Source organism: Perissodus microlepis, chromosome 12, assembly GCF_051167445.1.
Source record: "Perissodus microlepis isolate ML-2025 ecotype Zambia chromosome 12, ASM5116744v1, whole genome shotgun sequence".
Taxonomy (NCBI): domain Eukaryota; kingdom Metazoa; phylum Chordata; class Actinopteri; order Cichliformes; family Cichlidae; genus Perissodus; species Perissodus microlepis.
Window position 1 is genome coordinate 270,711 of NC_140472.1, and position 27,363 is coordinate 298,073.

A 27,363-nucleotide genomic window follows, 5' to 3' on the forward strand; every position below is an offset into this window, starting at 1 on the left:
TGACATTTCAGACAAACCAAAAGTTTAATGATGTAGGATAAACTGTATTCCTATCACAACGTATACTCTAATTAAAATAATATCAACATTAACACTGGCTTATAAACTCAAGAATTCCCTATATTTGTATTATAAGTGATACTTGAGAAGTATTTGTAGGGTACAACTGAACTATTATTGTAGTAAAAGTATGCTTTAGAAATAATCCTAACAAGAAAATACAAACTTATTATAAATTCAAAATTGAGAGAAATATGTAACATAATAGATGTTATAATTTACAAGAAATAATTTAAACACATCGCGTTCAATGTTCAGTCATCATAAACAACCACATGCCAGGAGTCATTATAATAATATTACACACAGATTAAAAAAAAAATAACCCAGTGCTTAAGAATAAAATTGTTTTTGTTTGTTTTTTTTTACGAAATGATAAACAATAAATCAGTTCTTGCTGAAATGATTTTCCCCTGCGTACAACCTCAATAAGTAAGCTAACAACCTTATCTATAGATTTATTAAACAGCCTGTAGAAAAGAGCTTATTTATGTTACTAAAAACCACGACTGTACTAATATAAATAAATCACTAACTAATTAATGAATGTCTCAACAATACGCCCTTAATAACAATAACTTACTTCTAATAACTTATTCTCCTTTGGCAAAAAACGTGGCCTTGGTGATCATGTGCTGTTGGGCTCCTGTCCAGAGTTGTGTTTACGGACATCAGTTTATTGAAAGTGAGACAAGTGTCAAAAATATCAGGTCGCCTTTCTCTTCTCTTTGCAATTTATTTACAGCCTCAAAGGCGATGTAGACACACACAGAATGAAAGAGAGCACAGAGGAGAACAGCAGGGATGCTGAAAGTAAGTAAATATGAATAAAGTATTGTTTTTACTACTTTGGGTTTTGGGGTTGGCTGCTCCTGAGTGCACGCTGTCATCTCACTTTCACATGTGTCTCTTTATGAACCAGGACAGTGTTTCAAAGGTAAGGACTCATGAAATGTCATGTACGAGACGCTTGTATTGCAAGACACAGACAGGAAGTGTGAAGTGATTCTCTGTAATTATGCTTTTATACACATCTTTACACAGAAAATATTGTTTACTGCTATATTAAAGTTTCATAAAGAACCAGTAATAAAAATGCAACGTAAAGTACACATTATCAGTAAAAATATCTTTACTATCTTTTCAGGTGGTGAATTAATTATATGTGGAATTTTTAAAATAAAATTATTTAAAAGAAAACAATCATTAGAAACCAGCATGATTAGAAAACTGATGGAGCATGATTTGTATGGAGGCTACCAGACTGCAGCAATGTTGTAATGAACTGAAAACCTTACAGTATCAGTAGCTCAAGATCAGTAGCTTATCACCTATTGATATAGATCGAGTCTATACCCCTGTAGCTCTGTTATATCCTTAAAGTGTTAAGATGACATTTAGGTTTACTACATGTATACACTGTTTTTAAAACTGCAAGGTAAAAATAGATCTCAACAACTCTGCTAGTAGTGCATGCCAATATAGTGTTAAATATGCCGTCTGTTTTGAATTATTCACAGTTATTAGTTAGAATGGTGTGAATAATAATAATAATAATAATAATAATAATAATAATAATAATAATAATAATAACAGATGACTAGAAAAACCTCAAAGAACATTGTGGCCAAATATCATGAAACACCAATACAATCATTTACCTTTGTGTGGGGGAAAATCCAAGTGAGTGGTGCTTTGTGACTGTTACAGCTGTCCTGAGTTATAAGTCAAAACATCAAAGGACACAAAAACGAGTGTCTCATAATTAACACTGTGGGTCTACTGACAGCCACTGCAAAGTCTTTGGTCACATGTGCGATTCTCCATGGACTGTGTCAGCCTCTCATTATGCTGCTGAGAAGTTTGACCTAATGGAGTCTTCTCGTAGCTGACGATGCTTCCCAGAGTCACATTCTTCGCCGTGTGTGCGACGCTCAATGGTAATTCTGTAGTTTTTTCTGCACAAGAAGGATTCAAAATAAAGTAGAAAACGATGTCTTTCAATATGTTTGTTTTTCCTCTACAATTTTTACTTAAATTCCTCTCTTTCACCATTAAATCATACTCAGCAAAGTCATGGAGACCTCTGAAAGCAGGGGCTAAAGTTAAAACGGTATAACATGCAAAATAAATCAGGAAAATCTAATATGAAAGTCCTTCACTTGAGTGTTTGATGATGTGACTGCTGATAAACTCTGAAGTTTTCATTTCTTCCTAATTTTAGTAAGTTAACCAGTTTTGAGTCAGTAAGGTTTCATTTGAGATATAATTCCTGAAGTGTACATAGTTTTTATCCAAGGCAAAATTACACCAGAACACGCCACTGTCCAGAAGAGCTGACTAAATCGTTTTTTACCTGAAAAAGTAGAACGCTACGAGGATCACAGCCCCCAGAACAGCTCCGACTATGACTCCAGTCAAAGCTGACACTCCTAGTCCACCTGTTTGGACGAGCACTCATTAGTGAAAACAAACACTGCACCAGAAATATTGTTCATCAATGTCACACGTGTCATTAACATACATTTACAGGGTGTGTCTGATTTATCGGTTTTCTCAGGGTGGTCTTTATCCCCTCCTTTCAGAGTGAAATGCTCAGTGTTGAATGCTGGCAACAGCTGAAAAGTCCCATTTACACCAAAGTAATTGGCCACCACCTGTAAATGAGTCAAATTGTTGTTGTTATTAAGCTGCACAACACATTCCCAATACGAAGCCTGTTAGAGACCTTAGAGCTTCTTCTTACCTCATAGGTTCCTGCTTCAACATTTATCATGGTCATCAAAGAGAAATCTCCATTTCTATCACCATTGGCATCTATAGACACTTGGCCAGCAATTCCTGCAACCCATTATGAAGCAGCATTATTTGACTACAATCCCAGAAATGTAGCGGGAAAGATACCTCACCACCTCATAGTGCATGAAAAGGTTTTTGTTTTGTTTTCCTTTTTGGCATATTTGTCACGTTTACATCTTTCAGATCACAAAATAAATTGTAGTACTAAACAAAGATAACGATTTTAAATAATCTTCCCAGGAGTGACTAACCTACCAAAATTTTTTCCAAAAGTGCATCGACATCTCCTCCAGGAGGTCACAAAAGAACCTAGAACAACATCTAAGGAACTGCAGGCCTTCATTGCCTCAGTTAAGGTCAGAGTTCATTATTCAACAAGACACAGAGCAAAAATGGCATCCATGGGAGAGTTCCAAGGAGAAACCAAAAACAACACAAGGGCTCATCTCACCAACAAGTATCCTGATGATCCCCAACACGTTTGGGAAAATACTATGTGGACTGACAACCAATGTTCCCTCTAAGCTGCGCAATTGCGCACTGCTGGCACGTCTCTGCGCAGAAAAAATCTGTGTTGCGCACACAAAAAAAAAATCTAACCTGAATTAACATTAAAACTTTAACAATTCTGTTTTGCAGTGTTAGTCAGTGAGTGACTGGCTGCTCCCGTATGGGATCAGAACGATGCCTCCTTATCCCACAGTCCAGCCAATGATGCGATTCACATTCGTATATACGCAGCTAATCCACGTGGTTGACAGGCTATGACAGCGTCCTTATGTGCAAAGCGGCTGATGTGGAGTGAAGCCACGTTAATGACAACGTGTACAACCATTGGAGATGTGAGCAGGACAGACGGAACAACTGACGGAAAAAGTGTGGACTTTATACCAGTTTTTAAATTGTGTTGATCGGCCACGTAAAACCAGAGTTATGATAAAAATATCTGCAATGTTTGGTTTTCTTCCTGAATACTGTCGTTGTTTATATTTACTGCGGGAAGAAACGGTAAAAACTGCATTTTATAAGGAAAACGCTCGAAAGCGTGTGAACAAAAACAAAACCAAACCCCCCCAGCCTTTCCTATTGGTGGAAAAATGTGGACCAATCAAAAAATGATATGGCAACATGGCATTTAGTTGTTAAGAAACGGGGGGAAGTTTTAGGAGTGACGGCGGTGTTGTGCGATGTGAGAGATTTGCGACATTTAGCACAAATCTTGTGTAGTTAGTGTGTAGTTAGTGTGTAGTGTAGTCAGTAGTTTTGTTGTGTGTGTCAGAACAATGAGGCGACTGCTGAATGTTACAGGTGTTACAGCAGTGATACATCTGCTGCTGTCAGGCCTGCAGGTATCAGGCTGTTGTTCTCCTTCATCTCATAGTGGACAGAAATTATTTTTGGAGTGGCACAAATAATTTGTGTGGCATCAGATTTGATGCAGAACAGCTGATTGTTCTGTAAATAGTTTGAAATGTTTATTTAAAAAACACCTTGGCTGCATTTTTAGGTAAACAGCTGCAAAAAACTTTGTTGTTTGCCAAACTCAGTTACTTTTTTGAAGAAGTAACTATATAATTAATTGCTCAACATTGGTCATTATTTACTGTATTTTGCAGACAGAGTTACAGACTCTCTCCCAGACCACAGACTCATAATACAAGTCAGAGCAAAAAAAATAAAAAATAAAGTTTTGCTTTCAAAATTGGAATTCAAGTTATTTTTACTTCCAATAGTGTTAACATGCTACAGGTCAGGAACAAGATTTTTTAAAATTCTCATTGTAAGTGGGCTAAAGCAGTTAATTAAAAGTAGTCTAACATAAAGTTGGTTCAAAAACTGCTTCTCAGATTTGTTAGTTTTCTAGAGAGCAAATGATTTCAGAGCGATCATCAGCGATCAGCACAGTACCTGCAGAGTCATCAGTCACTGTATTTTCTGTACAATGGTATATTAATGTCAGTGTTAATTCCACGTCAGCCTGATGTTTTTTTACTCCTTTGCATCAGTGGCATTTAAAAGTTCATTCTTCATTGCTCTTGTTTTGTCGATGTGCAGATGTTGCTTTAGAGTTAAGCAAATATGAAGTCTACAAGTTTATATTTGATCATATACAAAATAACATCAGACTAAATGATGGTCACATAACACCATCTCGTGTGTTTACCTTCGAACGTTCTGTTCCACATACGTGAGGTGATCTCTGTTCCATTCTTCTTGCTGTACCCATTTTTCATGGCTTCATGCAAGGCGATGGTATACAGTAACAGGGCATCATGGAATCCCTCAACAAACATGTTGACCTGACATGAAACAAATTCATGAAGTGACTGTGCTGTTCACATAATCACGATGGCTTTTTAGGACAGATGTCACGATGCTTTGCATACATTTATCTTTTGAAGAACTGACAGATTATATTATCAATTTACTCAATATGCAAATGGTAAATGGACTGATTCTTATATAGAGCTTCTCTCCCACACACAACATTCACACAGCACTTTCTTCTATGATTTTAAGTGCTTACTAAACTAACATTCATACTCCGATGGACGCATCGGAGAGAAACTTAATGTCTTGCCCAAGGATAGTTGACATGCAGACTAGGGGGAGCCAGGGATCGAACCACGAACCTTCTGATCAGAATCTACCTTCTGAGCCACACAAAGAGACTAAGTGTAAATTTCTTGATGCGTGCACAATCATCCAGGTAAGTACATCCCAAAAAGTTGATTCTGTTCATCTGCATCTGTTTTCAGTGGGAAAAACGTTCCATCACTCATCCAAGTGACTTCTTCAGTGACTGACACCAGCCCACTGAATGAACAGTGGACTAGTTTCATTCGTTGTGCAAATGTCCTGTTTATAAGGTTGGAAACCTGAAGTCAGCTGAGACTAAAGAAGTCACCTGCATGAGTGTTGAAACGTTTCTCCCACTGAAAACATCCAATTATTTCACTTGGTGGTTTTATTATGTAGTCTTAATCTACTTTTAGAACCTCTATAAAGTATCCCATTTTAGGAATTTTCTGTAGTTTAACTTTTAAATAGCACTGCGATGTAAAACACATTTGTTTCTGCTAGTCTCTGAAAGAAGTGGTACACACCATTGTATGAAATCTTGCTGCCCCTGGGGCTAAAACTGGGATTCTGGCAGGCTCCATAAGTGAGTTAATTCCCACAGACTCCCATGATACCATGGTCCTTGGTCTTTGACCAAGTATCTTTAGTTTTATTCTGGACTTATGTCTTAGAAAGTTATTAGATAATGAAGGTTCTAATTCCTAAATATGTTATTTTTTACTGCATGTGTTTGTTATTTATAGTTCTTGATTTTTGCTGCTTTATTTTAGTTCCTCTTTTGTGTCCAGTCTGTCTCATCTCTGTGTTCCAGTCTCCAGTGTTGCTGATGGCCCGACAATCAGCTGCAGAAAAGAACAAAGTTATAACATACAAAGGTTGAAGTGAGAGTCCACTGCAGCCTGTCTGTACTGTTCATGTTGTATATTCTTTATGTGGCTTTTTTTTTTTTTTTTTGTCATTTTTGGCTTAAAAAACAACACAATTTGTTTTTTTGACTTTTTCCCAATTTGAACTTCCCTAAAACCTCTGACATATATAATGCTTGGGGTTTTACTCACCAGTTTGACGTTGTACTTGCTCTGAGGGGGTCGTCTAATTGTTGGGGTTATCTGTATTATTGTAGGATCTTTACCTAGACGGGTTTTTTGTTGTGGTTTGACACTATATAAATAAAACTGAATTGGAATAATCTTAACAGCAGTTTTAGTGTGAGCTAATATACTAAACTGCTATTTAACACTAGTCATATATTATTCTAACCCTGGAAAAGTCCTGTAAGGTTCCAGTTGTCACACATATTTCTTTAGTTCTGTTCACTTGACCCTCCAAAATCACTACCTAAACCACCAGATATGAGGCAAACATATCAGCATTTACGATTCAGTTTTCTTAGTCTGATATTGATAGACATACTTACATTTTCACAGTCGTTGCAGTCATGAAGCCCTACTTTTTCAAAAGGCATTTTCATTTCTATGGAGAAGTTCTCAAACTCAGGCTTGACAGTTCTCAGAAGAGTCACAGTGTTCAGAGCAGCGTAGGCTTGCCTTGCATCGTTGTCGTATTCATCACCTCTCTTCCATGAGCCATTGCCTAGAATTTAAGTTTCCAGGGACAAAAAAACCTACATTTACCAAATAATTTACAAATGTAATGCTTTGCTTGTTACATAGAGCATACATTTACATACAAACCCCATCAAATTGAACCTGTGAAGTAGAACTAAGAACTACTGAGAGTCTTTCTTTAATCGTTTCACATCTACTGATGCCTCACAAAGAAGAGAACTTGTGCTAGATCAATAAAATTGAATTAAAGTGAACTAAAGTAGTCTGCAATTATTCTAATTTGAATGAATTAAATGGGTAATGTCACTAATATCCATCCATCTATCCATTTTCTTCCACTAATCCAAGGCTGGGTCGCTTGGTCAGCGGCCTAAGCAGAGAAGCCCAGACCTCCCTCTTCCTGGCCACCTCCAGCTTGTCCGAGGGAACACCAAGGCATTCCCAGGCCAGCCAAGAGATCTCTCCAGACAATCTCTCCAGCCTGTCTTGGATCTCCCACAGGGCTTCCTCCTGTGAGACATGCCTGGACCACCTCAACCAGAAGGCACCCAGGAGGCATCCTTGTCAAATTTCCAAACCACCTCAACTAGTTCCTTCTGATGTGGAGCAGCAGCGGCTCCTCACCCTATCTCTAAGGGAGAGGTAACTCGTCCCTGACCCGGAGCCTCATGAACGCAACGACCACTTTGGACTAAATGATGTTGTTTTTGTGCTTTTTATCACACACACATTTACACATCAAGTTACTTTTTGCACAATGCTCAGTCTTTATGTAGGCCTGTGTTGATTGTCTGTTGTATGTAGCACCATGGCTTCGGAGGAATGCTTCACTGTGTACTGTACCACTGCACATGGTTTTACTGACAATAAAGCCACTTGACTTGACTTGAGTGGGCACTCCATCATTTTCCGTCTGAGGACCATGGCCTCAGATTGGAGGTGCTGATTTTCATTCCCTCACGTATCCACGAGAGGATAAAGAGCTGGACCAGTATTCTCTGACTGGAACGAAAACTGCATTGTTTCTCCTGTATCCGAGGTTCGACGAACAGACGTAATCTCCTTTCCAGCACCGTGACATAGACTTTCCCGGAGAGGCTGAAGAGTGTGATCACCGTATAGTTTCAGCACACCCTCCAGTCCGTCTTCTAAAAGATGGGAACCACCACCCTGGTCTGCCAGTCCAAAGGTACCACTCCTGATCGCCATCGTAGAGGTGTGTCAACCAAGACAGCTTTACAACATCCAGAGCCGTCAGGAACTCAGGGCGACTCTTGTCCACCTGAGGAGCTCTGCCACCAAGGAGTTGTTTAACTGCCTCACTCCCGGTGATGGACGAGTCGTCCCCCTCGTCCCCAGACTCTGCTTCCTCTACAGAAGACATGTCAGTGGTATTAAAGAGGTCCTCAAAGTAACTGAATCCTCAGTTGAAGTCAGCAGTGCTCCACCAGCACTTGTACCCCTCCTGAGTCGCCTGAGTTTGCCAGAAACTCTTCAAGGCAGTCCACAAGTCTTTTTCCATTGCCTCTCCAAACTCCTCCCACACCTGAGTTTTTGGTTCAGTCATTGCCTGAGCTGTGTTCCGCTTGGCCTGTCAGTACCTGCCTCTGAAGTCCCACAGGCTAACCAAGCCCGACAGGACTCCTCCTTCAGCCCAATGCCTCCCTTCACCTTTGTCCACCTGGTTTGGCGGTTACCACCACGCGGGCACCAACCACCTTGCATCTTATTTTCCGCACACTTGGAAGGAGGGGTGCAATCTGCAACTTTACCTCTATTTTCCATTTAAATGTATACAGAAATGCACTGCCTTACTTAACTGGTACACACTTTAACAAACCTTGACAGACAATGCCAGTGCTTTCTAATAATTATTTACCTTAAATATGTATGTTAGACACATTTAAGGTAATGGATGTTAACTTACCATAAGAAGAGGAATTAAAGAGTTCAACATTAAAGAATATGCATTTGCCAGTTGTCATCTGTCGTTTGTGTGCAGCCAGCATGATCTCTCTTATTTTTTCTGCTCCCATGCACATAATCACCACTGCAGAGAAAATCAGACAGAGACAAAAAGTCATTTAATAGGCTCATCAGTTTATTTGGACACAATAAGTTATGAAAAGGGAAAATTAATTTAGGTGAGCTTTAGTGTAATTTACATTAAAAGATAACCCAAGCTCCACAAATAATAGTAAAAATAATAACAATTCAGTCAGATTCACAGTCGGGTGGGTGGTGTGGTTTTGCCACACTTGTATACATTTTTCACACAGTCATCAAATAATCGTAGTTCCTGACAGATTTTCATTCCAAGCACATCAGATATTTAATGCATGTAATTTACTGTGTAGCCAGTTACAATCTTTCTTGATGTGCAGGTTAGTGCTCCACAATAGCATCAAACCCCACATGTCCCAGATGTAATTCTCTTTTGAGGAGCATATCATGTTAATCAAATTCTAACACACATACCTCACATAGCTTCAAATGATGAAAAGAACCATCAAAGTGAAAACAGTAAGAAATTTACCACAAGCCTATCTCCAGCACAGCTGCTGATAATTATTACTGTAAGCATCAGGCCTGATGTGCACGTATACACAGAGCGTTCTGTGGACTATTTCCAACAGTGTGTTGCTGGTTGCACAAAATGGAACCAGTGGATGTGTGGTGTGTAATCCTGGATGCACGTCACTCTGATTAGAGCCTGGAGCAGATACTGGACCAGCTGCCGTCAGAGACAGCTGGCTAAAGCTAATCAGCTGATGGACTCCATGCAGTGTGCTGCTTTTGGGCCACATTGGCACAATCAGTGCTGTTACTTAAACTGTATATTTTCAGTTTAATCAGCCATGTTAGTCAGACACCGTCCTCACATCTGATGGAACAGATAAGCTTTTAACTTAATCAAGCTGTCTGTACAGACTGCATCATGACTCATATTTCATTTCAAAACGTGATTCGATCTTCAAGATGAAGAACTTTCTGATCCTGCTGGGCTGCTTGATGTCGCTGCACAACAGACTAAGCATTTAGGTACACACTAATGAACTGTAAGGAAAAGATTCATTACAGCAGCCCAGCTTCTTCCATTTCTCAGTATTTGGTGTTCATATGCAGATGTGGACAGCATGGTACCAGCTGAGCATGCCTGAGAACACATCCTAAAGAGGAAGGTGCTCAAGAGGTATGTTGATCAGATACTGAAGTGCACAGCTGACTCATATCAACACAAACAACCAGGACTTCAAGTTGTCTCCAGATGTACAAGCTCCTGTTTCTAAGATGGAGTTAATACACTACATAGATGAAACCTATATTTCGTAACCTTTATATACTTAATATAATTTGTTGGTTTACCACCTGAATCACTGCCAAGGGCTTGGACTGTAGAACAACCAGGAAAACACGCAACACATCAACTACACATTTAAATAGTGCTTTTCTACTCTTACTGAGCACTCGAAGCATTAAGAAGCTGTGTACCGATGAAACACAGTCAAAGCTAGGTGCAGGTTCACTGTTCATTGTGTCTTTCTCAGGAACAACACTCCAAGACTCCTGCACTTAGGGACACACCTCACTTGCTTTTACTGTATGTAACTGTATCCACTGCCACTCATTATCATTTGATCAACATTATTGGATTATTATTATAATTATTATTGGATGTTTCAAGTTCTGTCGAGTAGTGGACTTCTATAAAATTGAAACTGGTACTGGTGCTTTTCTCCAAAGCACTTTCTAGTAAAAGTCTTATTTGTCCAGTCTCACACGTTTTCATACCAGAACTTTAGTCTAAAACTAAAACAGCTGCACTGGAAGCAACTTATCTCTTGAAGGCCACTTCAGCATCTTGTCTCGGAGGAGCCAGCAATCCTTCTTTCACAACCAAAGTAGTTGCATTGTGCAGACCATTACAATGCAGAGTTTATATGAGTCCTACATTGTTTCACTTTTTATAAGAAGTACCAGCTGCTTGGTGGCCTGACACACTAATATGCCCTGAGAAAAAAGAGGCATGTGTGTAACCAGTAAACCATAACAAGCTGATTAGAGGACGTTTTAGTTTAAACACAACACAACTGTGTCTTTTTCCCTTTTGCTCTTTGGACAAAGCTGTGATGTCTGTGGCACGGGTAAGCACATGCTTTGGTAGACTGGTGCTGAAATGGGCCAAACGGCAGGTGTTCCTACTGATGGCTGTGATAGGAAAAATTGTTGGAGATTTGATGCAGAGCCAAGATAAAATGACTAAAATAAACCCAGAACTGATATTGGTATTATGCATTGTATTATCCACCAGGAGGAGACGTATATGTCAGTGCTAGAAATGGACCACGCTACGTTTTTTACAGTTTGATTCACTGCAAGTCAGGATCAGTGCTGGATTTGTATTGTTCTCAAAAGAAGAAAGCTTTACACACATACAGTGTGGAGACATTATTGTAGCGTCTTTAACTTCAAATATAAAACGTCTTGATCCTGTTGTGATTTGGTGCTGTACAAACTGAACTGAGACATGCTCAGAAGATGCCGGTTCTCTTTGGATGCACTTTCATGTGTAACTTAATCTCAGCGAATAAGTTGAACAAATACAGATGCAGCTTCTTCTCATCTGTCCATGCTTTGCATTTGTTCAAGCTCCAAACAGAATTCTGGAGTTAAAGTTAAAGTGCAGAAAAAGTCACTAAACTATGAGTGAAACAGCAACAGCACTTTGTGAGCAAGTGTGCACACTTTATTCACACTTGTGGAATACTGATTTAATATAAAATTAAATTATTTTACATTTGAGTTCAGACTGGTCTTCACACTCCAACACGCTGGGACCAGTTACCAGAACCACGTAGTCGGTGTTTCTCGAATGCCTTTGAAGTAAAAACTGACCACTTTTCAAGTTGTAATTGTAACATTTTTATTATTATTATTCAATTCAACAATGCAAAGTCCTCGAAAACTAGAAAAACAAATATTAATCAAATTAATAGAGTTCATATAAAGCACCTTGATTTGCATATTAATTGCAGGAATTTAAAGATAATCATCTGAAGAATTTAAGAAATCCATGTTAGTAAAGAGACTCCTCACTACTCTGTAGACCGCAGAGCCTTTTCTGTTTACTTTAAATATTTAATGATCAAAATGAATGAAGTGAGCCGAGGAGGAAAAAGTCAAATGTAACGAAGGTTTTTGCTGGGTTGTATAAAAGGGTTTTTTTCCCCTCTGGTGTCCCAGTGATTAAAAATAAATAAACCAACAAACACATGGCTGCACAAACAAGGCTTGCAATTGAAAAACAGTAACCCCAGCGCCCCTTCTAATAAGGAAGATTCAGAGTCTCGCTGGAACATTCCTCACAACTCTGTCACTTAAACACACCTCCTGAAATATCCCTTGAGTCAGTGGGACAAACTTCACCTCAGTACTGCCAGCACTGTAGCACCCTTTAATTACACTGGGCTCTACACACTACTGGCCCTGTATATGCTCTGCAAGCCATTCCACGGGGCAGCGCTTGCAGCCAGCAATATTTCAAAACTTCTGGATTTTCCTTTTTGCTGGAGCGCTGATGCTCGTTACAAATGAACTCAGGAATGGGCCAGCACATGGAGCACTTACTGAGTGCCCACACTGTATTTCAGATGCCCTGTTTTGCCTGTTAGCTTTCGAACTAGAACATAGTGAAAATGGGCAGAGGCAAATTTTAATGCCATTTCCATAAAACAACAAGCAGTGATGTTGGATGTGCTTGTCAGACAGGTGAACGGGATAAGGAAAAGAAAGGAGGGTGGAGCATAAATATCTATATGTAGGTCAGTTAAACAGAGTCCTTAAGATACAGAAATCAATATGTATTTCCTGACTAACTGTTTCTCCTTATTATTATAGTCCTGGGGTACATATCACTGTCTGAACCTTGCAGCCTGATTATCAAGTCACTTGTGGTCGCAGAGTCAAAGTGGATCTCGAGTCCTACCGGAGCCCTGGAGGAGTTCTGTCCTTCATACAGATTCAGGATCAGAGTGCAGGTCTCACATGGACTAACAATGGAAATGAACCAATCACAAAAAAGGTGCTTTATTTTCAGTTTGTGTTAGAATCTTTATGATGTGATGTTACAAAATCATCTATAACAAATAGTTTGGGTTTTTTGTTTGCATACGTTGGGAGAAGCACATAGTTTTGAATTATTGGAGATAAATTATCAAAATTTCAGGGGCGGGATCACGCCTCCAAACACGCCCCTTCCGTGTATTTTCTATATATGACCCGCACCCCCCGCCCCAGTTCTACAAGCTGTTTGTTCGCGTTTTCGTGCCCCACCCATCTCTCATTAGTATACGGGGGGATCTGCCAGGCCCGGGAGCTGCCGCCAGTCCCTATCGAGGCCTTCAACCAACCGCAGCTCAATTCTTGATTAACCCTCTCAAGGCAGGCGTTGCCGATTTACAACAGTTAAAAACTAACAACCTGATTACCCCACATACATATTTTATGAGGTTTTTTTACTCAGAAGTACCACTGGAGGACTTGGTTGTGCATTAGCAACAAAAGGTTTAATTTGAGCCTGAGAGGGCTAAGCCATTTGCCTTTATATACTAAAACTAAGCTAAAACTAACCCCTAACCCTAACCCTACATCTTACATTGTAATTTTATTTGCATTTCAAACTGAGTATAAAACAATTAATTTTTTCAGTTATCAGGAAAATCAAACTAAAGGATCAAATTCCAAATGACATCATCTCAAAAAACCTGGATCGTCAGATAATAACGGGCAAAGCTGACGACAGCCTGAAACTGAAGCTGATAAACATGTGATTCACTGCCTTTAATATTCATGGTTTAAAAGCATAAATGAAGCCTTTAGAAAAATAATATTACTCTTCATATCTGTGCTTCACGCTTCATTCAAAATAGAAACATGACACCCAGCTTGACTTAAGGTTTTATTGTACAATATCAGCTCCGGGAATTTGGGACACGGTCTAAAGTAATAACCCAACATTTGGTTCTCAGTCAAACAGAGGAAACATATCAAATCTTTAAACTTTTACATTTGATGAAAATCTCATCTGTGTCTTATTTTTCAATGGCAACACATCTGAGAAAGCTGGAAGAGTATGAAGAAAACTGCATATGTCAACGTTTACCTGAAGTGGGTCTGAATCTAGTGTTGTATACCACAGCCACAGCTCTATCCATAATGCAATTACAAACACACAGGCACTGCTTTTTCCAGACCTGGTGGAGAGAAACTGATGGCTGATGACATATTATTAGTTGCCTACGGTAACCTGAACATGTAAAGAGGAGCAGATGGTGCCCAGGAGGAGTATTAATGTCATGGTAGTGTTTCAATTTTTGTACTTCTCACCACCATTCCTAGAGGAACTGATGAGCTTGGACTGATGAGCTGAGACTGTAGTTAAGCTGTAACAGTGTATAGGTCATAAACCTTTTTACTCTAACAGTAAAGAAACATTGTTTCCTTATTGTGTAGATGGATAAAAGATACATAGTTAACATTTTTAGAAAAACACAAGAAACAATGTAGAACCAGGTTTGCAGGCTTTGTTTTAGAAAACACCTGTTCAGTCTCACGTGATAAAATATCTAACCATGGCGTAATTCCTATTAGCAACAAGAACAACAGGAGACACCCAGAGAGGAGGCAGCGTTTAGCATTTAGGATAATATTAGCATATGTTAATCACATAATTTAACACTGATAATTAATGTTATTGGTTAATATGTGCTCTCCTAACCAGTTTCACATAAATGAAACTCCTGCAGACAGGTTTGCTCACCACATTTATTGGTTTACAAATTTGCAGTCTATTGAGGCTTCATCAGGTATAGGGTAAGGCAAACGTAAGGCTATAGGAAGCAATACCTGTAGAGCAGGTATTGCTTCCTATAACGATGGCAAGTAAAGATGGATCATTTTTAAACTGCAACATGAAGTGCAAGCTAACTTTGGGCGATACGTAAACATGTTCCAACCGAAAATCATCAGTTGCACATGCGCAGACTTTTTGATGGGCGGAGCAATGTAATCATGCACGGACTGATTTGCGCGTTTAGAACATAGAAGAAGTCCAAACATGGACGAACTAATTGCCAAATTGCACACTGGAGGAGAAGGCACAGATAGAAATGGACTGTTACCTCAGCGAGGAGGTTGTAGACGGAGAAGACGATCCACTTGTTTGATGGAAAGTACATGAAAAACGTTGATGTCACACATGGCACGGGCTGTGTACACCAGCCACAAACACACCTTCAGAACACGTCTTCATCACCGCTGCTAATATTGTTAACCACCTGCTGAAACCTGATGAAGTAAACATGCTCGTTTGCCTGTCACAGAATTTTGTTTAGAGGGAATATTTGACCTTCTTTTCTTGTTTGTTTCAGTATTAATATAGATACTTTTTGGATTATGTATGTATGTATTTATTTATTTATTTATTTGAGACGCGCCGAATCGCACAAAAAACGTAGCTTTACGTCAGAGATTTCTTTTTATGATCGCTGCAAGAGACATTTAGATTTTTTATTTATTTGTTGTTTGGTCGAGTGTGTCATACAAACACTGGAACGACCTGTAAACACGTTAGTGGAAAAAAGAAGCCAGTTTCTGTCACAACGGGACTGAAAGGACTCACGCGCAGGCTCTGAATAGAGAACACAAGAGTCTTTATTTACAGCAGTGGTTCTTAACCTGGGTTCGATCGAACCCTAGGGGTTCGGTGAGTCGATCTCAGGGGTTTGGCAGAGCCTCCGCCGTGACATGCACGGCTCATTTTGTACACCAGTAAAAAACATATCTATGTCTTGAATTTGAAAAACATCATATTTTATTTTTCACTAAAGAGGGGTTCAGTGACTGCGCATATGAAACTGGTGGGGTTCGGTACCTCCAACAAGGTTAAGAAACACTGATTTACAGCAACACCAGGTGATCTATTTACAAAGTGGGGAAGGACGGGCTCCGGGGATCCACACACGAACGGGGGACAAGACGCTGGAAGTCCACACACACTCCTAACTCCACACTCCGTCCACGCTCCACGCCTCACGCTCCTCTTCACACTCCACAGAAAACACCAAAGCTCACTCCAAACTTCACTCACTTCACTGTGTTACCTGAACTTCGCTCAGGTAACACAGGGGTTGGTCCAGGGAAGTCTATTCACAGAGACACGAAAGCATCACTACGGGTAGATCGCTAAGAAAACACGAGAGTAAACTGAGCTGGGTTTACACTGACGAGAGTCGGCAACGGTCCAGTGACGAGAAGCACGGTGCTGCCATCTTATAAAGGGACTGGAACACTGTCGGGTGATGAGCCACAGGTGTGTGATTGCGACCAGGTGCGTGAGCCAAAGGCAGGAGCCCACAGGTGAGCTCCACCCAGGCGGAGGGAGGAGGGAAAGAGAGGGAGGGAGAGAGCAGGAACAAAATCAAAACAAACACACATGTAGCCACACTGAGCCGACCGGGTAGAGCAGGGGTCGGCAACCTTTCTGATGATGAGTGCATCTAAAATCTCCTCAGAAGTCAGTGTGCCATATGATTGCATTAGCAATAAATGTAATAACGCTCTATATTAACAGTTACACACTATATAGAACAACTTTATAGATTATATTTGTCCGCAGATGTTTGCAGCTATCAGCGAATAGTTATCAGCTATTTTGAAACAAAAAGACTTTTTATCCATAACAACAAATGAACTGTACAACAGAAAATGCAAATGCTATTTATGGTCTCCTCACAACAATGATAAGAAAAATAAACTGAGCCAATATGACATGTTTGTTATCTCTGAGTGGGAGACCATGTGATCTCTGGTCTCCCACTCAGAGACACAGGTCTCCCAGTGTCCAGCATTCAGACGGCTGCCTGAGGACTCATGTGAGGGAAAATCTGCTCACACAGACATGTAGAGCCAAATACTGTCAATAAGGCCTCTGCAATGTTCTGAAGACAGTTAAACTTGTCAGGTAGTGATGTCCAGCAGGTGAACATGCAGCTCCATGAACACGCACAGCTGTGGATTCCAGCTGCGTTCGTAGTTCTGCAAACTTTGACCCCCACAGAGTCGAGCTTTTCAGTTCAATCAGCTGCATTTCGATGTTGCATTAACTGGCATTAACTCAGCCAGTTAATGCGAGACAAATCTAGCTGCTCATTAAAGCTTCTGGTTTGATCAGAAAAGAAAACATTGGTCCAAACACCTGAAAGTCCTGAAAACGCATCGCGAATTCTGTCTCGAGTCTGCAGATGTATCCGTGTATTTCCGCGGTGCTGATGCTGCGCTGAGCGGAGAGCTCCTGAAGCTTTTGAAGTGTCGGAATGTGGAAAGCTAGCAACGTCCCTCTCACCAGTAGGCTAAGTTATTTTTAGCCAATTACAAGTTGAATCTGGTAGTTGGGTTGTTAGCTAAGATACCGTCATTAAGAAGCGGCACAACTAATGTGTCTATGCGAGCTAATCTGCAATGTGCACCGCTGGCGTGGCCATTTATTTTTTAATGCACCTTCTCAGATTAATTCACTGCGTGTCGTGCCCAGGGCTGGACTGGGACAAAACATCAGATAATTATTTAATAACAGCCAGATATTTTAAATGAGAATAAGAAAGAAAAGTATTTCCTTGTGCCCCCCTCTCCCTGTTAATGCCCTACCTGCCCCCCTGGCAAAACTTTGCTAGACCCGCCCCTGCACAGTTACCAGCCGTCAGCTACATAGAAAAGGATCCTGGTGTTATTCGTCTCTCAGAAACAGTTCATAACTTCCCTTCAACTCTTTCATGTCACCTAAAAGGTAAACCAACTCTACTAACTAACATTATGAATAAAGTTCACTATCAGTAACATCATAGCACCCACCCAGCTGTATAGAAACTCTGTCATGCTAGCTAGTACGCAGTACGAAAAAGTCAGCACAACGAAAATAAACTCCACCTAAACTTGGTTTATATCTGACCCAGATAGACTGCAGGTCATAACTTCTTACCTGAAGATCAGTTCACCTGACACTCGCACCGGCGGCCGCCTCGGGGCTCTGCTCCTCCTGCCTCCCCTTTCTCTCATCCACCTGCTGGCCTCTGTGGAAGCTCCGCCACAGCCACCACCAAACAACTGAGTTTTTTTTACACACCGGCCAGCATCTGGACAATCCACCACCTTTCATTGTTTATTCCATTACAAAAAAAAAAAAAAAAAAAAAATCATCAGCCCATAAAATCGAAAAATCACCATCGGCCCACCGAGCAAATGCCCGGTATCCCGACGGCCAGTCCAGCTATGGTCGTGCTATTTGTTAACCCTTCGTGTGCCAACTGTGGCACGTGTGCCCAGGGTTGCCGACCCCAGGGTAGACACAGGGACCCTGACAGTTTCTCTTTGTTTCCATCCCCATTATTGTGGTTTTTATTTATATATATAATGCTTTTTTTTTTCTGAACATAGGCTGCTGCTGTTCTTTCTTTCTGTTATGAGTCTGTGTAAATGAATCTCTGCATTTGGGCACACTCTGAGGAGGAGGCTGTTAAAACAGTGCGTTTATTTACTTCTGTTGACTGCTTCTGTTAGCTTCAACCAACATTATTAGCAAACTTACTCATGGACAAATAAATAAATAAATGGCTCTTGTAAAAACTATCAACGATAGGGCGGCCTATCGTCGATATATTCGCCCAATCACCCAACCTTAGTGCAAGCACATCGCAAGATATTGTGAAATATCAATATCTACAGCCTGAATCTCATACATTCTACAAGAGCCTGAGGTTATGGTTAGGTGTGGAATATACGGCTGGAACATGTGTTACCGCGGGAGTGTCATTCTAATCCATTTCATCCACAATCCGGCAGGTAGCATAGGAACGTGGAAGGTCACCTTTCACGTTCCCATTGAATGCCTCGGGACGTGACAAATTGTCGGTATATTACGTGTCGGGAGTGAGAACGGGCTGAGGTCATGACCTACCTCCATCAGCTGAGCCAAGGCAGCATGGATGCATGCTTTCATATCGTTCAATCATGCTCCAAATGTTGCAACAGAATTTGAGACCAGACCAGATGATATTTCTTCGGTCATCTAACGGAAGTCTTCTAGCTAATGGAAGCATCTGTCATCATATTACCTGATATGGGGGACAGGTGACATCTGAAAATAACACTAACTCTATATTGAGTGATTTTATCAAAATGTACTAATCGGCTTTCATGAATAATAAAATGGGATTACCTGTGAGACAGCTTTACACCTTGACTCTTACTGCTGAGCCGTACTGTTGGAATATATGCAGAATGTATTCTGATGCTATCAAAATAAGAACGGTCTGTTCTGAAAAACACATCAAGCGTTGGTATGTTGCTCCAAAACCTGTTTATGCTGTTCTCCATTAAAAGTTAAAGTAAGCAGATTAAAGGTTATTAAAGGATAAACCGACCTTTATAAATATGGGTCTTTATAAATATAGTAAAGGAAAACAAAACTCAAAATACCACAACACAAGAATCTGATTCTGTGGCTTTTCCAAGTAGAGGCATGGATGTGAGGTGGTTGTAGGTTAGGAGGTAGAACAGGTCATCTATGAATTAGAACATTGGTGATTTAATCCCTGGCTGCTACAGTCAGCATACCCAATGTCTTTGAGCAAGATCCTATCCCCAAGTTTCTCTCCAGTCCATCCAGAGAGGGATGTTGGAAAGTAAACCCTTAACCATGGAAAAACCTCATGAATGTGTGAAAGAGATATGTTGTATAAAGTGTTTTGAGTGCTCAGAACCAGCCATTTACCATTTACCAGTACTACAGATAAGAAGCTAATGACTCGGCAAATCCCTTTGAGTAAGAACTTTGCACTGGGGAGAAAGAGCACCTTTTAACTGGAGCTCTCTGTCAAAACAGGCCTCAGTGAGGGCAGGCATTTGACATTTGAAAAGTTGCAGCATCAAACGAGAAAGCAGAGAGATAAGCACAGAGAGTCTAACCACTAACAGCAGAAAGCACAAAGCACACACAAAAGTCTGCACCAGCTGAGGTCTTAATGCATCGATCATCCAGGTAAGGATATCCCAAAACTGGACGTGGTGTTTTTACAAAATGCTTTTCAGTAATGATGGGAAGTCCCCCAGCAGCCGGAGCTTATATCAGAATAACTACGTTCAAAGTCACCATCACTCAAAAGGAAAGGCTGAAGCTCGATTTTTAAAGTAGATGACTATCTCCTGGACACCTAAAGGCTTTGAATCCCATTCTATTTTTGGAAACTGCGAGAAATGCAGGACAGTATGAGGTCTTTAAGATATAACTGACCTGATCATTCAGGACTTGATACTGGATGGAGAAGGATTTAAAATTTAATTTGATAGTAAGTCAGTAAAGAGAAGCTCATATGGGAGAAATATAAGCTCTCTTTTTAGTTCCTGTTAATATTCTCCCTGCTCTGCTATTATAAAATGGCAACCAATACTACATTATTATTATTAAGGAGTTCCTATTACTGAATGATCCTATTAACGATTGTCATTGGCTTCACTCTGAGAGTCACCACTAAGCAGCATATTAATGATGTTACATTTGTGCACATTAATTGGATACAATGTGGTCAAATGTCTGTGTTTGTTGTATCTCCCCTGTCTGTTGTGATCAGTGCTGGGGTCGTCATGTGTTACACACGTTACACAACACTGTTCTTCAAAGTAAATAATTCATTATGCTACTTGGTATAATAGTGTTGCATTTCTCCATAAGATGACCTGAAACACATTTAAGGCTACAGTCCTACACAACAGCCCTGCCCTAATGAGGACACACACATGATTTTTCTCTCAGTATTTAGGTATGAACAAACACAAAGCTGAAAACACAAAGCAAAGATGAAAATCAGAACAAACGTTATCAGCACAGTGACTCTACCTTAGAAAGAAGAACAGGTCGAAACAGAGGCTGCAGTCCAACTGCTCACCTGTTTGTTACCCGTTGAAGTTCAGGCTCTGGCTGCTGGGGTAGGGTCAGCATTCGCCCATGCTAACATCACTTGGCTAGCTTAGCATTAGCATGGCGTGTGTGCAGATAGATGCAGCTTGCACTTTACCGTCGCATTCTCGTCCTTTTATGTAGTAAAAGTAATGTCCATATCCATGCTGTAGACTGCAACACGCAGACTGAAATCAGCTGATTGTAGCTCGAGTGCATGTCACACTGATAAGCAGACTAACTATTAACCCGAACTGAACTACTGCGACTCAGCTCTCTGCAAAACTGAGTCCCATCCCTACTGTCTATACAAGATATTTGGACATTATTAGTGTTTTAGCAGTAATAACTCACTATTTACCACAGACGTCATCATTTTCTTATTGCTGATCAAGCACCTCTGTGCTGTCAGATGAAAGCAACACCATACAGCACACAAAAAATAACGAATAATATGTAATTATTATCAAGTTGACCTATTCATGTTGGTGCCAGGACACCACTCTGGATTGTTTGGGCCCATCCTGAGCCCTGGTGATATTTCGCAGTACAATAGTTGCTTTGCAGGCTGTAACGCTGCGCTGTCTCTGGGTGACAGGTCAACAACACCATTTATAAGATCATGTTGGCAGTTGTTTTACACTGAAGTAGTTGTTCATCTTGAACAAGTTGTATAATGTGCAACAGTCCATGTTTGTGGGCATTTCTGTTCTTCTGAACTCTCCATACAGAGTTTTGTGTAAAAACTGATCATTTCCTACAAACGTGACTATGACATCATAACAGATGAGAGTAGCAACTGAGTGCCAGCACGGGGAAAAGCTGAGAGCTGTCACAGCATCATCAGACATGATGCCTCTCACTGGAAGCTAGTTAGGAAAGATTTACATTTCTTAGAAAAACCTGCTGTGTTCACACTGGTTATTGATGTTTTTGTGTAGCCACACATGAAACATGGAGGAGCGTTCAGCTCTGCCCACTGCTCGGCTGTTGAATCCCATAAAATATCTCAAACTCATGTCTTGCCATCAAGTGCACTTAGTCTCTCGTCACCATTTAAAGTTTATCACAGGCAACTCTTTATGACACCGGCGCAGCCGCTACTCTGATATGGTTCCACTTCCTCAGGGCTGTCATGACCACAGCAGCGGTGCCAACAACCTGCTTATCAGTATTTTAGCCTCGCGCTTTAAGCACATATCACATGGGTTCAAATGTGTTGAGTGAGTCCCTGGCTTGATTACTGGGTGGCCCTATGATTTGCTGCGCTTCATTACCATGCTTTATTTACCAACAGTAATCCCACTGGTTTAAATGGTTTTGGCTTACTTTACTTTCCATTGGCAGTTTTTAATGGCCATGCAAAAACACCTCTGGACACACTCGCAGAGAAGAAGCTGTGTGACATAGTGATGAGCAGTGAAACACAGTGATACAGCAGCAAACAGAGCAATCGTGTAGAAATGACAGCATACACGATGCTAGTTGGCTGGTGTGGTTCGAGGTGAGTTGGAAATGTTCCTGGAGAGAAGAAGGAGTCCAGATTGTCAAGTGAGAAGCAACAAAACCATTAGACACGAGATGATGGACCATGCAGACAGCATGCAGGATGTTATGTAAGTCTGTCTAAGCAGTGGAGGCAGTGGGCGGGGTGAGGACAAACAAACACACACATGCCTATCACCACCGATAGCTTGTGCTACACGAGGGATGTTTGCTTGGATCTGAAGAGGAACAGGCTGAAAAATATCGCATGTTTTCAGAGCTGTGAGGAATCACTGCAGAAGCAGCAGAGTTATATCTGACAGGGTTTCTCTCAGTTACAGGACAGCTTCCTTCTGTATTCATCTTAATTTTCTAAAAACACCAGAGATCTTTAAAAATCTGGGATTATGATTGGATACATTATTATAGATGTTATATTATTTACTGTAGATAGTGCCATGCAAAAGTATTCGACCTCTTTCTGATTCCTTAGTTTGTTGCATATTTATCACACATGATTCAGATGAAACAAATTTTAATAAGATAACATTGTTGGTTTTTAATAATGATTTCACTGTAAGATTAAACATATCAGATGGACTTTGAATAGGCCACTAAAAAACCTGCTTCTTAAAAACTATTCAGAGGAAGACACTCTGTGTGTGCTGCTGCAGGACATGAGTGAGCACACTGACATTGTCCTAGAATTCATGGTTCCACGAATTACATCCAGATCCTGAAGCATGAAAGCAACCCCCGACCATCACACCACCACCACCATGTTGGACTGTTGGTGTGATGTTCCTGTTATGAAATGCTGTCTTAGTTTCACATCAGCAGTGATGTCCACAGACTATTTCCTACAAAAATAATCAAACATCATCGTGTTTTTGGCCCATGTGAGATGAGCCGGCGTTTCTCCTGGAAATCGCCCGTCGATGCCGTTTCGCCGTCTCTTTCTTATTGTTGAATCACAGGCTTTGACATTAAAGGGGTGTGGCTAAGGAAATGAATAATAACAATGGATTGGATTTATATAGCGCTTTTCAAGGCGCCCAAAGCGCTTCACAATTTCATTATTCATTCACTCTCACATTCACTCACTGGTGGAGGCAGCTACAGTTGTAGCCACAGCTGCCCTGGGGCAGACTGACAGAGGCGAGGCTGCCATCGGCCCCTCTGGTCATCACCAGTAGGCGGTAGGTGAAGTGTCTTGCCCACGGACACAACGACCAGGACAGAGAGCCCGGGGATCGAACGGGCGACCTTCCGGTTACAGATGTGCTTCCCAACCCCCTGAGCCACGGTCGCCCCAAATTAAACCCAGGTCTTCAAAAATGATGTGGTTAATCACATGACTCATGATTTAACAAATTGGGGCATAGGGCTGTTCGATATAATGATATATATCGGATGACGATATAAAAACTATCGTTTCATTTTACGCTATTGTTTGTTTCTTGGTGTCGCAAAATAAACTGTTTACAGTTCAGTTCTGATGGTCACTGTAGTGGCTATATTAATGTCTTAAAGTTCTCTCTTTCTCTTATATGTAATATAACCACACTACAGACGGACAAGTGCCTGTTTTTATGCGTTGTCGTTAGCAACAACACGGTAAAACCATCGCCTGTCCGCTTGTTTATTTTCCACATAAACCTTTCACAATAAAGCTCAAGATCCTGTTGAGACTTTTCAAAATAAACTGAATCACGTGAAAGAGCAGATTATTTATGGATGAGAAGTAAAAAAGAGCCGCCAGGTGCTAAAAAATAAACCTTCGACTCAAACGTTAGAACAGGCTTTTCTCCGCAGCACGCCGTGTAATAAATACTCACAAAGAAACGGCGGCCGTTACAACCTATGTCTAAAAATGTATCGTTTCATGCATCGGTATGATAGATACACGAGATCCAGATACACGACGCCCAGCTGGAAACACTTCAGCTGCCTGAGATTCACAGAATTTACAGAAAATGTTACATTTTTGTGATTTATATCGTTATCGGGACGATAGATGTCTTGTATCGGGATATGAGATTTTGGTCATATCGCACAGCCCTAGTGAGCACACTGAAAACGTTAAAACAAGCTCTGCCTCGCCTTTACAGCCAGTATGGAAATGAAGGATACATGTGACCCAGAATCAATGAAAACGTGCCAGGCTTCAATATACCTGGTTACGCACCACAGTAGTTTAGCCATGAGAGGAGGCTCTTTAGCACACTACAATGTTCTTTGGGAAACACAAAGTCTAACATCCTGTGGGAAAGGAAAACCAATCTAAAAACCCAATCTTCAATTTAAATTGTTCTTTGTAACAAACAAAAAACAGGATCTATGTTTTACATATTTTAAATACGTTTTTTCCCCTGCAGTTGCAATAAGTTGTTGTTTATACTGTGGGTGTGGGAGCTGTATAATATATAATAATAATAATAATAATAATATAATATAATAAATACTCACAAAGAAACCGCGGCCGTTACAACCTATGTCTAAAAATGTATAGTTTCATGCATCGGTATGATAGATACACGAGATCCAGATACACGACGCCCAGCTGGAAACACTTCAGCTGCCTGAGATTCACAGAATTTACAGAAAATGTTACATTTTTGTGATTTATATCGTTATCGGACGATAGATGTTTTACATCGGGATATGAGATTTTGGTCATATCGCACAGCCCTATTGGGGAAATTACTTTTTTTAATACACAGGACCAGGTGGGTTTTTAAATCATCATTTAAAAACTGCATTTTAAATTTGTCTAATATTAAATTTGTTTGATGATCTGAAACATGAAAGTTTGAGAAATGTGCAAAAAAAGTGAAAATGCTTTTCACTGTATTGTCTAGTATCATTTCTGAAGCACTGCCTTTTGTTATGTGAATAGTGTAGTAAGAGAAGAGGACAGAACAGTGAATAAGAGGAAACATCTCTCACAGCTTCAGGTTGCTTATTGTGTCTGATAAAACATTTAGTTGATTCAATGAGCTGTCAGTTAATCCCTGTGCATGAGCAGATCTGCTGCTTTTGGTAATGAGAGGCTGCTGTGGAGGAGGAGATTAAAAGAGCCACAAGATTGACCGAGTTCAGACTGCTGAAGCTGAAATGGGCTGAAACGTGAAACTTGGATAGTTGTTAATGTACAGACTGTGAATACTAGTGTGACAGTGCAGGTATATACTTGCACTTACATTTTCTGGCAGTGGCTAATTTAGCCCATTACGATTGTTGCATTCACTGAAATCTGCTGTGGTGGAGGACTATGAGTGCATGTACAAACTGATATGTCAGATAAATGCAGGCTTGTGAAGGGCACATCAGTGTAGGGCTCGTTGGTTTCATCAACTGAAACTCGCTGGCTTTCATACAGAACACAAACAATATATAGTCTACACCGAGCTATGAATGACGGTTAGCTGTCAGCCAAATCCAGTGACGATGAGCTTAAGTCAAGACTTATTTCAGCTGTCATTAAGCACACTGTAGACACCGTCTAATTAAAGTGAGTAAGGAAAGCTGCTTTACCTTCCATGTCATTGATGCTTCGCAGCAGCTCGTCAGTGTCCAGGGGTTTGTCATCAGTTAACACATAGCTTTCAATGTTATAGTTACTCATCAGATGGTATACTCCTTCTAACGTGAAGTAACAGTTCCGCTGCTCCCGGTCGTCCTCGAAGACCAGCAGAGCGCTCTTCCAGGAGAAGTGTTCAAACATCGCCGTGAAAGTCTCTGCCATTTTCACGTATGGCGGGGCGATGCGAGTCAGGTGGGAGTATTCTTTGTTCTTGTTCGCGAAACCTGTGGCCAGGGCACCTGCCGAGATCACCGGGATGTTCCAGTGGGACGCCAGCCTTACCACTGCCGCAGCCTCGTACTCGCACACAGGACCCAGGATCAGGTCGGGCTTCTGTCCGCAAGACCTGTCCGCTAATGTGAAGAAAGCATCATAGAGGCAGTCGGAGTTTTCAAACTGGATGTTGAAGTTGAACCCGGAGTACTGACCCCCGTCTGCCTTCAGTCTCTTTTGTGCGTAACGGATCGCCGGTGCGACTCGTTCATATGAAAAAAGATAAGAATTATTTTGTGGCAAAAATACCAAAACATCTAAGTCCTCGGTCATGGTGTTTGTCATAACTGGGCTCAGGGCTACCAAGAAATAGACACATAGTGTTCTCAAATGTGGCATGGTAGCACTTCCTCTTCAAGACAGACAGCCAAAGACTTTTAGAGAAATATTCTTCCAATGTTCCTTCCCTCAAGTTGGCTCTCGGCAGCGCACATAGAGCTGCAAACAGAAAGCCCTCTGTCGTTAGTAAATGCCTTAATAGTAAATAACTGTATTTGTCTTTTGGAGAAGCCAATCTACCAGAATGGGTGTGTTTTATTCTGCATTTAGAGTCGCTTCCCAAGCTCCTGAACCTGTTCAAACTATTTTCTCAACAGTTGATCGTGCCAGGCTCGGAAATTCTTCCAGCTCAGTCAACAGCCATCATACACGCTGGCTCCGGCCTGGAGTTTAGAAGCGTCTTTTCAGGATTATTCATGCGTCATCGGAGCGCTGCCCACCTCCTTCTTAAAGCTACACCGCTCCCGAGCGCACAATGAGCCACTTCAACGTAGCGTGACTTAATGCGCTCCAGTTAATGCAGATGACGCTCTTTACTTTTTGTTGATCAAGCTCTAACCATCTGTAACACAGCTATAGATCATTTATTTAGACAGGGTTTAATTAACAACAACACAAGCCATCAAACTGCAGGTGTGCATGGACTCTGCAGTAACCAAGATCTCTGTATAGACATTTTCAGCATTAGTAGCAAATAAGTCTAAAGACTGGTGGAAAAATGT

At 40.8% G+C, this 27,363-nt stretch overlaps 1 protein-coding gene across 1 annotated transcript; it reads right to left on the bottom strand.

Annotated features, from left to right (window-relative positions):
* On the bottom strand, nucleotides 1–27,363 carry npr3 (natriuretic peptide receptor 3). Its single transcript, XM_084945672.1, has 8 exons — nucleotides 26,041–27,363; nucleotides 8,938–9,060; nucleotides 6,860–7,035; nucleotides 5,024–5,159; nucleotides 2,807–2,901; nucleotides 2,585–2,717; nucleotides 2,417–2,501; nucleotides 1–2,018 (listed from the first exon to the last, which is right to left on the bottom strand). Exons 1-8 carry the CDS (start codon nucleotides 26,699–26,701, stop codon nucleotides 1,907–1,909), a joined length of 1,521 nt encoding a protein of 506 aa, XP_084801798.1. The 5' UTR covers nucleotides 26,702–27,363; the 3' UTR covers nucleotides 1–1,906.